The sequence below is a fragment of the Bos grunniens genome, chromosome 15, assembly GCF_055505025.1.
Source record: "Bos grunniens cultivar Pamir isolate PY7600 chromosome 15, Bosgru_T2T1.0, whole genome shotgun sequence".
Lineage (NCBI taxonomy): Eukaryota > Metazoa > Chordata > Mammalia > Artiodactyla > Bovidae > Bos > Bos grunniens.
In genome coordinates, this window is record NC_141179.1 from 64,045,515 (window position 1) to 64,063,294 (window position 17,780).

At 37.4% G+C, this 17,780-nt stretch overlaps 1 protein-coding gene across 2 annotated transcripts in view; it reads left to right on the plus strand.

Annotated features, from left to right (window-relative positions):
- PRRG4 (proline rich and Gla domain 4) overlaps positions 1 to 17,570 on the plus strand; it is a 19,484-nt gene extending 1,914 nt beyond the window's left edge. The window contains exons 3-6 of one of the 2 annotated variants that reach the window (XM_086341043.1): positions 5,758 to 5,921; positions 7,608 to 7,656; positions 8,662 to 8,794; positions 13,186 to 17,570. In XM_086341043.1, coding sequence (XP_086197169.1) covers positions 5,758 to 5,921; positions 7,608 to 7,656; positions 8,662 to 8,794; positions 13,186 to 13,420 — 581 coding nt within the window. In that variant the 3' untranslated portion in view covers positions 13,421 to 17,570. Of the gene's footprint in view, positions 1 to 5,757; positions 5,922 to 7,607; positions 7,657 to 8,661; positions 8,795 to 10,371; positions 10,566 to 13,185 lie in introns of those variants that run through there. The other variant, XM_086341044.1, reaches the window with a different exon arrangement.
- The last annotated feature ends 210 nt before the right edge of the window (positions 17,571 to 17,780 follow it).

The window sequence follows — 17,780 nt, forward strand, 5'->3', positions numbered from 1 at the left end:
CCAGGCGAGAGTACTGGAGTGGGTTGCCATTGCCTTCTCCATGGACTTCCCTACCTGGTGCCAATGCTTTGGATCCACCTCCCCTCACATATCTGTCCCACATTCATTCTCATCAGGTCCTACTCTCATTCTCTTTTGAGAAGGATCTGTTACACTAAAACTCCTAATCTTTACGCTAATAATAGTTAATACAGTTTAGTGTCTCAAGCCTTCTGGGAGACTGTGTGTTTGTTAAAATAGGGCAATATCTTAACCTTAAGGAATCAAACACTGACCACAGAATCCTAAGCAACTGGATAAAGTAGTTAGTGGAACAGAGATTTGCAAGGAGATCCTTCCTGGTGCCTTCCACGTTGCACCATATATGTAAGTCCATTCATATATAAGGTTGATGATCCATACTCAGCGGGACCAGATGCTGGGTCCAGAATGTTTATGAGTACATTCGTTCATTCACAAGATATAGGCATAAAAGACACTCTCCAGGACATCATAAACTGTGGAAGGAATTTAGAGATCACATTTGAGTGCAGAAGGCTGGAGATATCTGTGGGAAATGTAAATGAGGAAGAGTGTGTATTTAAAAGGCTTCTCTGGTGGTTCGATTGATAAAGAATCTGCCTGCAGGAACTCAAACAGGGGCTCTGTATCAACCTAGAAGGGTGGGATTGGGAAGGAAGCTGGGAGGGAAGTTCAAGATGGAGGGGGCATATGTATAGCTATGGCTGATTCATGTTGACGTTTGACAAAAACAAAATTCTGTAAAGCAATTATCCTTCAATTAAAAAATAAATAATTTTTTTTTTAATGAAAAAAAAAAAAGAGTCTGCCTGCAGTTCAGGAGACCTGGGTTTAATCTCCAGGTCAGGAAGATCTGGGGAAGGAAATGGCAACCTACTCCAGTATTCTTGCCTGGAAATCTGCATAGACTGCTTCATCTAGTGGGCGAGGCAGGGTGTAAACTGATACTCTCTGTAAACTCTATGACAGAAGTAGAAACAGAGAGTTCAAGAGCAGAGGTATTGGTTAGCAGTATTAGTTAGCATTAGTTAGGTATTAGTTAGCATAGTAGCTATGTCTCTGGAGAGTACAGAAGCCAGTGCTCTCTGCAAATGAGATAACAAATGGAGATACGAAAAGTAACTAGGAAAATAAAGGACCTTCAGTTGTGTTCTGATAAAGCCAAGAGGTGGGATTTAAATGACTCAAGGGAAACTTATTTAGAAAGCATGGAGAGACAGGAGAGAGGAGAAGAATAGGATATCTCAGTTGGTAGGTTTAAAACAGGGAAATAGACAGCCTCTTAGGATGGTCTCAGTCAGTTCAGTTCAGTTCAGTCGCTCAGTAGTGTCGGTGGTCTAAGTCTGGAGAAATAAAGATGAGAAGATAATCTGAGGCAGCAGATACAAAAGTGCAAAGGCCAGTGTATCCTCTGGCAATGGTCAGAGGGGAAACAGGAACCATTGCTGCAAGTTCAGGATGCTCCAGGGCATGGAAGTTTGCCTCTTTTGATTAAAAGCAAGTCCAGGCTACTTAGAACCCAAATAACAAAGGACAGTATTTCTCCTGAGATCATAAGGGAGGCAAGAAGAAGTTTGATAAGGCATTGAAAGTCTAAGATGAACCATGGACTGAATTAGAACTTTCAACCTCAGGGAAGTGGTGGACACCAGTCCCACCCAGAAGGCATGTTTTATACAGCAGTCAAGACTTTCATTGGCATAAATATCATTTCAGGAACAATAAAAGTGTTTGTGACTCACTTTTTTATTTTCCTTTTAAGTTGAAGGTCCCATTTGGAGGTTAGGGGTGTTTTGTAACTCAGATTACAAAGGAGGCTGACAATGACAAAATTTGGCACTGCTTTTCTAGCCAGTAAAATGTAAAGATCTGGGCATATCTGAGAAGTAGCAATACAAAGGCAGATTTCTAAATCTCTGCTCTGAAATCAGATTTTACATATTGTAAGTAAGTACAGTACAGCTAAGTTAAGCAGACTCAAAGTTACTTCATCACTGGTTTAGTATTATAAACCTGTGCCAAGATGAATAACAGACCATACCTCTGAATTGCCTCAACTCTGAGAATTCAGGTCCAAGAGGAAAGTCAAGTTCATTCATTTATTATTGTAAGTAATTTGGGGGGCACCTCTATGTGTCAACATCCCTGCTTTAATGGAATTTTCCTTCTAGCTGGGGGAACAGAGTGGTAACAGATAAGTAAATAAAGCATATAGAACACTAGATGGAAAGTGCCATGAAAAAACACAGTGTGGGATGGGGATTGCCAGAGGTGAGTAGGGATGGGGTTCAAGGTAACACTGAACAAAATGTGGAAGCAAGTGAGAATGCAGACTGAAAGAGGAGAGTTCTATTCAGTGGAAAGCAAGTTCAAAGGCAGGAGAGATCCAGGCACATTGGCAATGTGCTGTCACTGTCATGGACAGGGAGATGACTTCGAGGGCCATTATAAGAATCCCAATGAGAAATGATGGCGACTTGGAAAATTTTTCATTCTGTTTCATGGTTGTGTAAAATCCACAAGAACAAAGAAGAGGAAAGAACAAACATTTTGTCACAGGACAGAATGGTCTACCTTTTTAGAATATTTCTCAAAACAACTAGCACTAATGAACCCATTCTGGCTCCCCTCCTTGGTTTAAATAGCTCATAAATCTTATTTATAACTTAGAAATGAAGATGCTAGAATAGTACTGGCCAGTAGAAATAGAATATGCACCACATAAATAATTTAAAATTTTCTAGCAGCCACATTTTAAAAAGTAAAAAGAAATAGGTGCAACTAATTTTGATAAAGTAATTTAACCCAATATATTCCAAATATTTAACCTAACATTATAAATATAAGCAATATAAAACATTGAGATACTTTACATTTTTCTTAACCATGTCTTTGAAGTCCCTTTCTACACTTAGTGTGCAGTTCAGTTCAATTGCTCAGTCGTATCTGAGTCTTTGTGATCCTGTGGACCACAGCACGCCTCCCTGTCGATCACCAACTCCCAGAGTCTACTCAAACTCATCTCCATTGAGTCTGAGATGCCAACCAACCATCTCATCCTCTGTCGTCCCCTTTTCCTCCTGCCTTCAGTCTTTCCCAGCATCAGGGTCTTTTCAAGTGAGTCAGCTCTTCACATCAGGTGGCCTAAAAGTATTGGAGTTTGAGCTTCAACATCAGTCCTTCCAATGAACACTCAGGACTGATCTCCTTTAGGATGGACTGGTTGGATCTCTTTGCAGTCCAAGGGACTCTCAAGAGTCTTCTCCAACACCACAGTTCAAAAGCATCAATTCTTCAGCACTCAGCTTTCTTTATAGTCCAATTCTCACATCCATACGTGACCACTGGAAAAACCATAGCCTTGACTAGATGGACCTTTGTTGGCAAAGTAATGTCTCTGCTTTCTAATATCCTATTTAGGTTGGTCATAACTTTCCTTCCAGGGAGCAAGCGTCTTTTAATTTCATGGCTGCGATCACCATCTGGAGTGATTATGGAGCCCCCAAAAATAAAGTCAGCCACTGTTTCCCCATCTATTTGCCATGAAGTGATGGGACCAGATGCCATTATCTTCATTTTCTGAATGTAGAGCTTTAAGCCAACTTTTTCACTCTCCTCTTTCACTTTCATCAAGAGGCTCTTTAGTTCTTCACTTCCTTCCATAAAAGTGGTGTCATCTGCTTATCTGAGGTTATTGATATTTCTCCTGGCAATCTTGATTCCAGCTTGTGCTTCATCCAGCCCAGCGTTTCTCATGATGTACTCTGCATATAAGTTAAATAAGCAGGGCGACAATATACAGCCTTGATGTACTCCTTTTCCTATTTGGAACCAGTCTGTTGTTCCATGTCCAGTTCTAACTTGCTTCCTGACTTGCATATAGGTCTCTCAAGAGGCAGGTCAGGTGGTCTGGTATTCCCATCTCTTTCAGAATTTTCCACAGTTTATTGTGATCCACACAGTCAAAGGCTTTGGCATAGTCAATTAATCAGAAATAGATGTTTTTCTGGAACTCTCTTGCTTTTTTGATGATCCAGCGGATGTTGGCAATTTGATCTCTGGTTCCTCTGCCTTTTCTAAAACCAGCTTGAACCTCTGGAAGTTCACGGTTCATGTACTGCTGAAGACTGGCTTGGAGAATTTTAAGCATTACTTTACTAGCGTGTGAGATGAGTGCAATTGTGCGGTAGTTTGAGCATTCTTTGGCATTGCCTTTCTTTGGGATTGGAATGAAAACTGACCTTTTCCAGTCCTGTGGCCACTGCTGAGTTTTCCAAATTTGCTGGCATATTGAGTGCAGCCCTTTCACAGCATCATCTTTCAGGATTTGAAATAGCTCAACTGGAATTCCATCAACTCCACTAATTTTGATCATAGTGATGCTTCCTAAAGGCCCATTTGACTTCACATTCCAGGATGTCTGGCTCTAGGTGAGTGATCACACCATCGTGATTATCTGGGTTGTGAAGATCTTTTTTGTACAGTTCTTCTGTGCATTCTTGCCACCTCTTCTTAATATCTTCTGCTTCTGTTAGGTCCATACCATTTCTGTCCTTTATCGAGCCCATCTTTGCATGAAATGTTCCCTTGGTATCTCTAATTTTCTTGAAGGGATCTCTAGTCTTTCCCATTCTGTTGTTTTCCTCTATTTCTTTGCACTGATCACTGAGGAAGGCTTTCTTATCTCTCCTTGCTATTCTTTGGAACTCTGCATTCAGATGGGCATATCTTTCCTTTTCTCCTTTGCTTTTCACTTCTCTTCTTTTCACAGCTATTTGTAAGGCCTCCTCAGACAGCCATTTTGCTTTTTTGCATTTCTTTTTCTTGGGGATGGTCTTGATCCCTGTCTCCAATACGATGTTAATGAACCTCTGTCCATTGTTCATCGGGCACTCTGTCTATCAGATCTAGTCCCTTAAATCTATTTCTCACTTCCACTGTATAATCATAAGGGATTTGATTTAGGTCATAGTCTAGTGGTTTTCCCCACTGTCTTCAATTTAAGTCTGAATTCTACACTTACAGCACATTCAATTCACACTAGCCACATTTCAGGTTCTCTGGGCCACATGTGACTAGTGGCTGCTATATTGGACAAAACAGCTGTGTGAAGACTCACACCTGGGACTTCCTTGGTGGTCCGGCAGCCTTGGTCAGGACTCTGCTACTAATGCAGGGGGCATGGGTTTGGTCCTGGTTGGGAACTAAGATCCTGCATGCCACACAGCGCTGCCAAAAAAAAAAAGTGATTTAGGAAATGGCAACCCAGAGATGTAAATGACTTATCCCGGGATATACAGCTGATAGCTAAGCCAAATCAGTAAAGAAAAATCTGTGTCTTCTGTGTCTAACACTCTGCCACTACACCAGACTAATTTTTCTCAGTCAAAATAATAGGAAACCAGTGCTTTAGAAATAGCGTAGTCTGGCCTGTCGTTTATTGGAAAAATAACTGTCTAGAGGAAAAAAATGAAACTCAATTTTTTTTCACTTATGCTGAGAACTTTGGACATAATCTACTCAAGTATGTCCTGGAATTGATTAATATCTGTATTTCATCTTTGGCAGGAATTATTTTTACTGATGATATTTCTTTTTGTCAGATTTTAAAACCACAGAAGAAAGTTGGGCATAATTTAACCACATCAAAGGAACTATGTGCTCTTCTCATAATTAAAACAGGAATTTTCTGCCTTGTTTTTATCAATGTTTGAAATCTTTCTGTTTCTTTGTTAGTTTTTACATCAAAAGAAGAAGCAAACCTGTTCATACATAGACACCTCCTATATAATAGATTTGATTTGGAGCTCTTCACTCCCGGTGACCTAGAAAGAGAATGCATAGAAGAACTTTGTAATTATGAGGAAGCCAGAGAGATTTTTGTGGATGAAGATAAAACGGTAATTTTGTTGATGATGTTAATTGGCTAGACATTTATTAAATTGTACTTTAAAAAGTGATACTTTTCAGGCATTAGAAATTATATGCCTTAAATAAATTTAGGATTGTATACCTGTTATCTCTTTCTACTTTCTTAAAATGCTAATTAACCCATTTAGATTTTACTTTATACTTTCCTGGGTTTACAGTAATTAGAAAATTATCAATTATGTTATAATTTTGTGTTTAACATTTATGATATTCAAAGACAGTCTTAAAGCACATTGAATTAAACTTCAGGATATTGAGTTAGTTCTCTGACTCAGGCTTCAATCAGTCAAAACTCAGAGAAATTTTTCCTATCAAGACTTAGCTTTTTGATGACTATATTTATATTTCAAGTACTTATTGATAATCTACTATGTGTCATATGCTCCCCTAGAAACTGAGGATAAAATATATATTCCCTGCATTCAGGAGTTTATTGCTTGGCAATAAACTTTTAGAATTTCTCCCTTAAAATATAATTAACTTCTGTCTGTTAATCCTGAAAAATACAAAACAAAGAGCCAGCACTGTCCCTGTAATAATCTGGCATATTCTTTAAGAATATCAAGTGACCCAGATTCTTTACTTTTGTAAATAACCCCAAGGTTAAATAACCCCAGCTCTTTTTCCCCTTCCTCAAGAATCCTATTTTACTCTTTAGTCAATAAGAACCTCTCTAGATGTTCTTCAAATGAAGGCGTTACTGAAACTCAGCTCTTTTTCTTCCCAAATTCTCCCCGGCCTCCCATTGCCTGCTATTATCTGGTGCATCAATTAGAGAAAGGAAGCAAAGACTGCTCCGCCTTGGAGTTGTGTCTGTTGAAGTTCTATTCTGTTTCTCACAAATCCATTTTCTACTTTTATCACGGTTCCTTAAAAACAGCTTCCACTATCTCAAGTAACACTGAACTTACTTCTCAGGGATGTCTTTCCAAATCAATAAATACCTTTTAATAAAATCTCTGAGCAAGGGCTTCCTTGGTGGTCCAGTGGTTGAAAGCCTGCCTCCAATGCAGAGGACACGGGTTAGATCCCTGGCCCCGGAAGATCCCATGTGCCTCGGGGCAAGTGCACGGAGGCCACAACTTCTGAGTCCACGCTCCACAGCAAGAAAAGACTCCACAATGGAAAGCCCTTGCACTGCAACTAGAGAGCAGCTGCCGATTGCCACACCTAGAGAAAACCTACCTGCAAACAAAGACCCAGCACAACCAAAAATAAATTAATTTTTTTAAAAACCTATAAAAATGTCCTAGCAAACTGAAGGCTCACCTAGTGTAGAAAAAAGTCAGACTCCCGTCATGAGTCCTCTGCTTCAACTTCCACCTCTGCTGTTTTCATCAACTCTCTAATTCGATAGTGTCCCTGGATACCTGAGTGAGGGCCCTGGGCCAATGAAGGAAGAATATCAGGGTCCAGTGGTGAAGAGCTGGCACTAGCATAAATCCCTGGCCAATTTCAGAGTTGGAAGAAACGGTGGTGGGTGGCAATACTTTAATTATTTAATAGAGTGAGTCACTTGCTTCAGCATGAATGAACTGGTTGTCCTATCTGTGGCCCATGCCAAGCATTTATCACCCCTAGTCTAAGTCCTTGAGACCAAATGAAATGATGTTAAAGAAATTAAATAAACTTGGACATTTTTACCTTTCTCTTAGATGAAATTTTGGCAAGAATATTCAGTTAGAGGACCAACCACAAAATCAGGTAAGGCGATCAATTTTAATGTTTTTTTTCCCAACCTCTATCATAGTAAATTTTAATTTCATTGTTTGAGTTTGGTTGTTGCACAACATACATATCTTGTAAATCTGGGAAAGATTTCTCAATTATACACAGGGCTATCTAAGACAGAGAAGGCCGTGTTCATCTATTTACACACTGAAAATCAAGTTTGGTGAGATACTAGCGAAATGAGATAATAGGCTTAATTCGCTCTTTTAAACAGCTCAGCTAAGTCAGGACTTGCACAGAATAAAAGTAAGACTGTTACTTTCAAGCAGTAAGCTATTTTAATTTTTTTTCTTTTTTACCATTACAAGTGAATGGAATACTTGTGCTACTAAGTAAATTAAGATTGTTAGAATTAAGTAACTTCTAGAGAGGGGAGATCCTTCGTCTTATCTGCATTGATCATCTCTAGCTGCTCTTTAGTCAGCTTTGTTTTGTTTTTGCCAGTGATTTTTTTATTCCTCCTAGGCAGGGCTCCAGCTGTAAGGAGACTGTATTACATAGCACTCTGGAGTTGCTTAGTAAATTTCTCTCAGTAGCTAGTATCAAAATGTGTATAGTTGAACAAAGAATATGTTTATCCTGCTTAGTCTTGACTTTTATTCATTTAAGAAGACATTTAAAATAAATCAGGGACTTGCCCTGGTGGCCCAGTGGCTAAGTCTCTGAACTCCCAGTGCAGGGAACCTGGGTTCCACCCCTGGCCAGGGATCTAGAACCCACATGCCACGACTAAGACCCAGCACAGCCAAAATGAATAAATAATTTTAATTAAAATAATAAAAATAAATGAAGCCATACCTAGGGCTTTTAGAAGTATATCTTTTTTTTGGTCATGTCTCTGGCACAGACTTTTAAAAATAACCAATATTAATTATTAGATGCTTAATAATGTGCTTACACTCAATCTTAAATTTATTGAAATCATAGGTGATGCTTTTCAGTTGTTATATTTATGTTAGTTTAATGATTTCTCTTAAGATGCTAACAGAGAGAAAATCGACGTTATGGGCCTTCTGACTGGATTAATTGCTGCTGGAGTATTTTTGGTTATTTTGGGATTAGTTGGTTACTATCTTTGTATCACCAAGTGTCACAGGCAACAATATCCAGGGTAAGTATCACGTGAAAATATTTAATTCACGATTATACTTTCTATACTATTATTTTTAAATGGCTAAAAAAATGACTGCCTATATTTTGAAGTACATTTTTTATTTTGGAATAATTTCAGATATACAGGAAAGTTACAAAGATAGCACAGAGAGTTCCTATATGTCCTTCGCCAGTTCCCTCATTGTTAACCTCTTATATTACCATATTACATTTGTAAAACTAACAAGCCAACTTTGGGCTTCCCTGGTGGCTCATATGGTAAAGAATGTCAGCAACGCAGGAAACCTGGGTTCAATCCCTAGTTTAGGAAGATTCCCCTGGAGAAGGGAATGGGTAGCCACTTCAGTATTCTTGCCTGGAGGATTCAATGTTCAGAAAAGACTGGTGGGCTCCCATCCATGGGGTCACAAAGAGTCGGACATGACTGAGCGACTAACACAAGCCAATGTTAATACATTGCTATTAACTGAATTCCAGCATATTAGTAAAGCTTCCTAAAGGCCATAATTGTTTGCGTAATAAATCTCAACATCGTTAGAATAAAGAGTTATTATCATTCATATTCTTTTTTTTTATTCAATTTTAATTTTAAAAAAATTATTATACATGTGTTCCCCATCCTGAACCCTCCTCCCTCCTCCCTCCCCATACCATCCCTCTCTTATCTGTGCTACTGCTACTGCTGCTAAGTCATTTCAGTCGTGTCCAACTCTGTGCGACCCCATAGACGGCAGCCCACCAGGCTCCCCTGTCCCTGGGATTCTCCAGGCAAGAACACTGGAGTGGGTTTGCCATTTCCTTCTCCAATGCATGAAAGTGAAAAGTGAAAGTGAAGTCGCTCAGTCGTGTCCGACTCTTAGCGACCCCATGGACTGCAGCCCACCAGGCTCCTCCATCCATGGGATTTTCCAGGCAAGAGGACTGGAGTGGGGTGCCATCTTATCTGTAAGTATAGATAAAAGTGTAGAACTACCTTATTTTAAAAAAAAGCAACACATGCAAAACAGGCAATCAGAATTATTTCTTGTATATCCTTATTTACCCTATTTACGGTTCCAAATTCTATAAAGATGCTCATTATTGACCAGGTGATAAAACGATTATGGAAATAGATAGTGGTGATGGCTGTACAACATTGTGAATATAATTAATACTATTAATTGTACACCTAAAAATGGTTATAATGACAAATTTTACGTTATGCATATTTTACCATAATAAAAATTTTTTCTTTATTGTTAAGGTAAGAGTTTAGGGCAATAGAGGTGGAATTAGGATGAATCCATTGGAAGATAAAAGCTGAAGCCAAGTTTTCTGAGTGTGATGAAAGGACAGAGGCAAGGGCAGAGGCAAGTCTGAAAGGATGCCCGTAGTAAGAGTGCAGAGGAAGTTGGTTGTTGCTGTTGTTTTAGTCTCTTAGTTGTATCCAGCTCTTTTGTGATCCCATGGACTATAGCCCACCAGGCTCCGCTGTCCATGGAATTTCTCTAGCAGGCATAGTGGAGTGAGTTGCCATTTCCTTCTCCAGGGAATCCTTCCAACCCAGGGATTGAACTTGTGTCCTCTGCATTGCAGGCAAATTGTTCACCACTGCTTCCTGGGAAGCCCCTGCAGAGGAGGACATGCCAGCAAAGGGGGCAGAGGACAGGGGCAAAGTAAAGTGTAATTCTATCCGCCAGCTGGAATTCCTAAACAGTCCCCTGAGGCATTATGTGATCACGGGCAGGAACTAAGGAGATTGTCTGAGAGTTCTATAAATCCTCTAAAAGTTTGAAAAGTGAAAGAAAGTAAGGAAATTTTTGTGTAATTGTTCTTAAACCACTATCTTTAATGTGAGGTTTCTATTAATTTCACCTACTTAACAGACAGAGAATCAGCAAGTTCTCCCCATTTTCAAGGGCTTACTAAGATCTTATTTAATATGGCTTTCTCCACAAGCTGCAGGATACCTGGAAATTCATGGGTTAATGAAGAAATTGGAATATTTATCTTTAAAGACTCTCCTTGTCTTTTATCTTTCCTTCTTTTCTATCCCATTTACAATATTTTCCCCTAAAGTCCATGTGTATGCTCTCAGTATTTAATAATTTCCCTGAAGATCTGTGAAGACAGTCATTATTCAGTGTCATGCTCAACATCGTTCTCTTCTCTTTCCTGTTTTTTTCCATTTTTCTGCTTTTCTACACTACTACACCTTCTTACCTTATGCCTTTTTTTTCTCTGAAGCCTTCTAGCTTCCTTCCTGCATGAGTTCAGAAGCAGAATTCAAAGACACAAGGAGTAAAGAGGTGCCATTATTATACATGTTTTCTGTGTATGTTATTATTAAATTTTGAAAACCCAGATATCTATTTTAAAAGTAAGATTAGTTATCCTTAGTACAGTAGAATGCTGTCCCATTTACAGGTCATTTTTACATCTACTGTCTCACTTTGATTCTCAGAGCAACCCTGTATAGGGCACATTTCAAACTAGGTTAACCAGACATTCCTTTGTGTTAAGATTAACTTTTAAATACTTACTGACTAAAGTACTTTTTATCAATTGTCCCAAGAAATTCTTCCAACAGAGTTACATGTTCTCTTTCTACATTTTGCAAGTCTGAAAGTGGGGGAAGGGTGAGGGATATTTTGAAAAAGAAAGGAGTAAAAAATGAGATCATTGTTAGAATAGTTTGTCTCATTCTTTTGTAAAAACATGCCAAGAAATGGGAAACAAGATCTTTTCATTTCTTAGTCCCTATATTTTATGGAGGAAAATAGGCATAATATAATGTTGTCAGCTTATCTGAGATGTTCTTGGTGTGTACTTTCTGATTTCAGTCATGTAAGGTTGTATGTAAGAAATCACTGTGAAAACACTTAATGATTTTAGTATCATTATACTGTTCCTGTAACAGATTTTGAAGGTCAACATGGAAAAATTTCTTTGTTCAAGTAAAACATCTGTCTCTCCTGTTTCCTATAAGCAAGCAAGTAGTACTTTTCATCACAAGCTAATGAATGTGGCAAGTGACAAGCCTACCATGCATACATTCCAGATTTCCCACAGAGGAGGAATTATATTGAGCCCTGTAAGTAAACTTCTGAGGCTCTCAGGCACCTCTCAACTATTGAAGAGCAGATTATCCAATTCCTCGATTTACATAGACCTTTTTCTCTTCTTCTCTCTCTGCTATTTTCCTCTCTCTTTCCTTTCAATTTCAGATCTCATTATAACTTCCAACAGAAAAGGTATTCTAAGAGTCAAGTTGATATTAATTTAGTTTGCAAAGGTGTACAGTATTTTGGGTCTGCTAAACTCTCTTATTAGGAAGAATACTATTATAAATATTGACTATAGGTTCAGGATCATCTATATATTTTAATTATCTTATTAACCATACTATAGGAGGTTAATTTCTGCATACATGCTTCATAGACAGCCAACTTCACAGTCTAAGTGGATCAATTTCTTATGTTTAAATTATAATTTGTAATTTACAAGTGAGAAGGGGAAATGTAGTTTTGGAACACCAGACCAGTATTGCATTTCAGTTTTCATTGGCTGGTGTAGGTGACAAAATTTTGTGAAAAATGGTGGAACTTGAACTAAGCCATTTTTTTTTAATTAAAAAAAATTTTTTTTTCTAATTTTTAGGCTTGCATCCATGGAGATCAGTGGGGAGTAAAGACACTACCTTGGCAAGGGCAGAGAGCTATAAAATAAAGCAAGGCTAGATGAAGGGAGGCCTTGAAAAGTAGGCACAGGAGTTGGAAGTTGATTCAGTAGAAAGTAGACTTCAAGTTAGACTTTTGTGGAGAAGAATGATGGGATGGAAGTCCTGCTGAGGAGGGATGGACCAGGCAGCAGGCTGCTGGGGTAACAGAGGAGAGAGATGGGCATCCACTGTTGTTATTACCTCTGTGGCATCAATTTCTTTAGCTTTGAGTTGTAGCGCCTTTCAACAAAGCCTAGATTTGGTTTAACACTATACTTGAGAAAATTTTAATTCAGGAATAGGAGAAAAAAAGAATTCATGTGTTTTGAGTCCTTGTTACAGTATTCCAGACTCTGCTTAGATGCTTTACATAATCTTTCTCAATCCATAAAAAAAATCTCTGTTGATGTAGCTATTATTATTCCCATTTTACAGAGGAAGAAACCTGAGTTAGGGTACCTTGCCTTTGGTCACATTGCTATGAAATGATAGGATCCTGTTTCATACCCATGACTGACTTCAAAGCTCTTGGTCTTCCCACTAAACCAAGGCTCATTCAGAGTTTATGGGTAAAATAAAACTTGTTATATTAATAAAGAAGGTTCAGCTTTGATCTAAATAGTTGGATTCTTAATATTGCTGTCTTAACCTAAAATATTGCCTTTCCTAAATCTCAATGCTCTATTTAGTTCTTCAGACATCTATGTAAGAAGGGGCAGACATACTCCTTCCATCATCTTCAGAAGACCAGAGGAGGCTGTCTTGTCTCCATCGCCACCTTCATTGGAAGATACAGGATTACCTTCTTATGAACAGGCAGTGGCATTGACCAGAAAACAGAGTGTTTCACCACCACCACCTTATCCTGGGCCAGCAAATGATTTTAGGGTATTTAAAAAGTCTATGTCACTCCCATCTCACTAAGCCCTCATTGTCTTGGTGATATAGGACATTCACATTATTTAAGTGGTTCTTTTCCCTGAACCAAAAAAGACAGGTCAATTCAGCCATTTACGGCAAACTGTAGAGAATAAAGGAGAAATAAGCATGTGTTCTCTGCCACGGGAGTTCTGTCAGCATCTTTAACCTGAATTTTATCATTATCAGCTGGATAAGGAATTTTGTATCCTTGCAGTTAAGAAGAGAGCACTGTTCTGTTCAAAAGAATCTGTTATGGATGTCACAGCTAGAACTGGTGAACTGTCTGTATCCTTTGTACAGAAAAGGTTGTAGATTTGTTGTTGTTGTTGTGTTAGTCGCTCAGTTATGTCCGATTCTTTGTGACCCTATGCACTGTAGTCCGCCAGGCTTCTCTGTCCATGGAATTCTCCAGGCAAGGATACTGGAGTGGGTAACCATTCCTTTCTCTAGGGGATCTTCCAGATCCAGGGATCGACCCAGGGTCTCCTACACTGCAGTCAGATTCTTTACTGTCTGAGCCACCAGGGAAGCCCCATAGACTTTTTGTACTGAACACTAAAAAAAAAGAAAAAGAATTTCTAATTGTTAGATTATTCCAAGTTATAATATTGGACCTACTCTTTTTTAGGATTTCTTTTTGGTTGGAAATACTTCACAGAATCTGACATGTATATATCATAAATCATGTTATAAATCATAACCTTAATAAAATCAGTTTTTTATCTTTATTGCATAGCATTCACTATATTTTGCACATTTTAGTCATGAACTGTTCTATCAGTCATACTTTATTATGGGGGGGCAGTCAATAGTTTTCTTTAAAAAATAAACACTAGGGAGTTACTTCTTCAGAGAGAACATGGTTGCAATGGAAAGGATTTGCAAGGGTTATTATACCACGAAGTAGATTATAGGCTTCAAATCTAGGAGTGGAGCTTGATAAATTTGTGCATGTTACCGATGAGTAGACATACCCATTTTCATTGCTAAGTTATCTGTATCTGACTATGCATAACTATTAATCTGGAAAATTTTTCAAAGTTTATAAATAATAGTTTGAGAACCTAGAAGTAACTTACTTTTCTGCTATCAAAATAATATTGATTAAAGTTACCAGCAATCCCTTGCATCTTTTAATGTCTGGATACAGAAGATCATAGGTAATAATTTTGACCTATAGTTTGTATCTTCTTCTAATTCTGTATGTGACCAATCTCCCCTTACAAACATAATAGAGTACAAGCTATAAACTTCTGGAATGAATGTGTGTGCACAAATTTATTTAAGTGTATGTGTATGTGAATTTGTTTCCTCTTTGCAGGAACTCAAAAAATAACATACTCCTGAGAAATAGAAAATTCTGTTCTTTATGCTTTTGCCAGGCATTGCTTTTTTCTATGTAATACCATTTATAAAATTGTATTTTGTTTTATAATTTTTAGAGAGATGAGATTAAAACTCACATGCATTTTGTAGTTCCTTCCAAATTAAATGTTTAAAAAGTATAAATCATATTATACTGTTTGAGTGTATATCTGTCTTTTAAGACTGTGATCTTAATGCAGATGAAAGAAAGATCTTAATCATTACAGACTGCTAAAGACTTTATGTTTGATATTTTCAGAGTCTCTTTGGTTACTTGTTGCAAAGAAATCATCTGGCAAAATTTTTTGTTGTTTGATATTTCATTTTGTTTTAAATTAGTTTTTATTGGAGTATAGTTGCTTTACATTGTTGTTTCAGCTTCCGCTGTGCAGCAAAATGAATCAGCCATACATACATACAGACAGACATACATACATACATACATACATACATACATATCCCTTCTCTCTTGAACTTCTTTCCCATTCAGGTCACCATAGTACCTTAAGTAGAGTTCTCTTACAGTGTTCTCATTAGTTATCTAAGTGGCAACCCACTCCAGTGTTCTTGCCTGGAGAATCCCAGGGATGACGGAGCCTGGTGAGCTGCCGTCTATGGGGTCGCACAGAGTCGGACACGACTGAAGCGACTTAGCAGCAGCATTTAGATATAATTAGAAAAAGTGGTCTTTTTAATGCCACCTACATAACCTATAAAAATTTTACTATTAGTCATATATTGGCTTTACATAAGCACTTTTCCTCATATAACTTTGCCCTTATTTTAATCCTCTTTAAAAGATCAGAGGCAGGACTTCCCTGGTGATCTAGGGCAGGGAACTAAGATTCCACGTGTCACACAGCCAATAAATAAATAAAGCAAGCAAGTACCTAATGCTGGTTCTGAGGCTAATTAGGAAACATAAAAAAAAAAAGATTGGAAGCAAGCTCTATCATTTTAGCAGTCACTCTAAGGCATGCAAGGGTAACTTGCCCCAAATCTAACATGTTGGTAAGAGCTAGGTTTAGAATGAGCAAGCACACTTTTCTCAACCCCATCTTATACCTATAGAATTACACTGTCTCCAATTATAAAGTATAGACAATTCTAAGTCTGTATGAGAAATGTATAGACATTTGTCATTTATACATAAATGTATATAAGAGTATATATTGCATATCTATGTTTTCTCACACATTTTTTTCTTAGGATGGATAAAAATATAAGATACAATTTATCTTTTATTGAATCACAATCTAAAATATTCCATGAAAAATAAATAAATAAAATAAGGTATTCCATGAACTTGTTTACTCCAATTGACTCACAGAAATCTTACTGTAAATCCAGCTTCAGGGTCTGTGACAACCCATCACCCAGCAGCAGCGGAGATTTGTCATATGCCATCACTTACTGTAAAACTATTGCTCTAACCTGAACAAATCTGGAATTCATCAAGATTACGAAATAACTGGTGTTTGTAGAGAATCCAGTGTTGAGAATCTAATCCATAATACTTTAAATATAAAACAGAAAATGTGATAGAATCATAACCAAAAATGATAATTAAAAGGAAAATATTAATATAAAATTATTGACATGTATTTCTGTCCCATTCTCCCTTTTCTATTCCTGTTGTATTTTTGGTAGTGGGTTTTTTGGTTTGGTTAATTTGTTTTTGTTTGTGCTTCTTCCCTGAGTAACTGATTAGTGTTAACCATTAAATCTATCTTGACACAAACTTTATAGTTAATTAGACAGTTTTCCCCTCTATTACAATCAGGAAATGAATGTAATATGGGTATGAAAAGGGAAAGCCACACAGTCGTGTCCAACTCTTTGTGACCCCGATTGTAGCCTGCCAGGCTTCTCTGTTCATGGAATTTTCCAAACAAGAATACTGGAGTGGATTGCCATTTCCTTCTCCAAGGGATCTTCCCAACCCAGGGATCAAACCAGGTCTTCCACATTGCAGGCAGATTCTTTATCATCTGAGAATAAGACTAGAAAAAGACAAATACACATTTATAGGGTTCTGCCTTCAATAGGATAGATAATTCTACACAGAATATTCTCTTTTTAAGAAGAAAAAAATCAAAAAGAGCACAAACTGTGTGTCAGAGTTTTGCATCTATTAACATTATGCCCTCTGAGTAAATACACAGAGTTCAGTGAAAATTCTCAGAACAATTAAAAACTAGAGCAATAGTGTTCTCTGTATCTGGGTTCCTGTTTGCCTATAAAATTCTAACAGTTTTTTTCTATTTCTCAGATAAGTCATGTGTATGAGTACTTTTCCTATACGTACAAGTGAATTTTTTAATGAGAAGAAGTTTGTCAGTGCTGTTTGAAAGCTTAATTTCATGTTATTCGTACTGTTTTTATTCTAACTGAATGTGAAATGTTTGTATTAGTTACTGGTTGATTTGAAATATTGTATGTGGCATTTATACTACTAGAAGAATGTCTAGAATTTCTGTAATTTTTTAAAAACTAGATTCTTTTGTAAATCCTGCCTGTGTAGCATTTTGGAACATGTATGACATATATTGATACCTTTAACCTTCCGTATTGTGTTTCCTTCAGCATTTTTTTGTTGTTTAAAAATGTTTCCCTAACAGTTAAAAGTTTAAGGCAATTCAGTACTTATCAGCATTTTCGTTTATCTGGAAAAAGCAACTCACTTTTGAATGCATTTTTTCCTACATGCTTGATTATATTTTGGCTTTAATGGATTTCCTATTACAGATATTTTTTATAAACGTGAATAAACTTTATGCTAAGTAAATATTTGTTGCTTGTTTCACTGTTTATTTGAAGAATGTTTAATTCTTATTCTTCATATAATGGCATTTAATTATGTGAACAATGCATTGTATGTTTTCAAAACAGTGTTTACAGCATGGTATTGCTATATCTGTCTTTCACCTGGGGGTGGTAACTTTCTATATAAACAGTTTAATTGCAATTGTGAAAGTGCTATTTTGCTTAACACAGT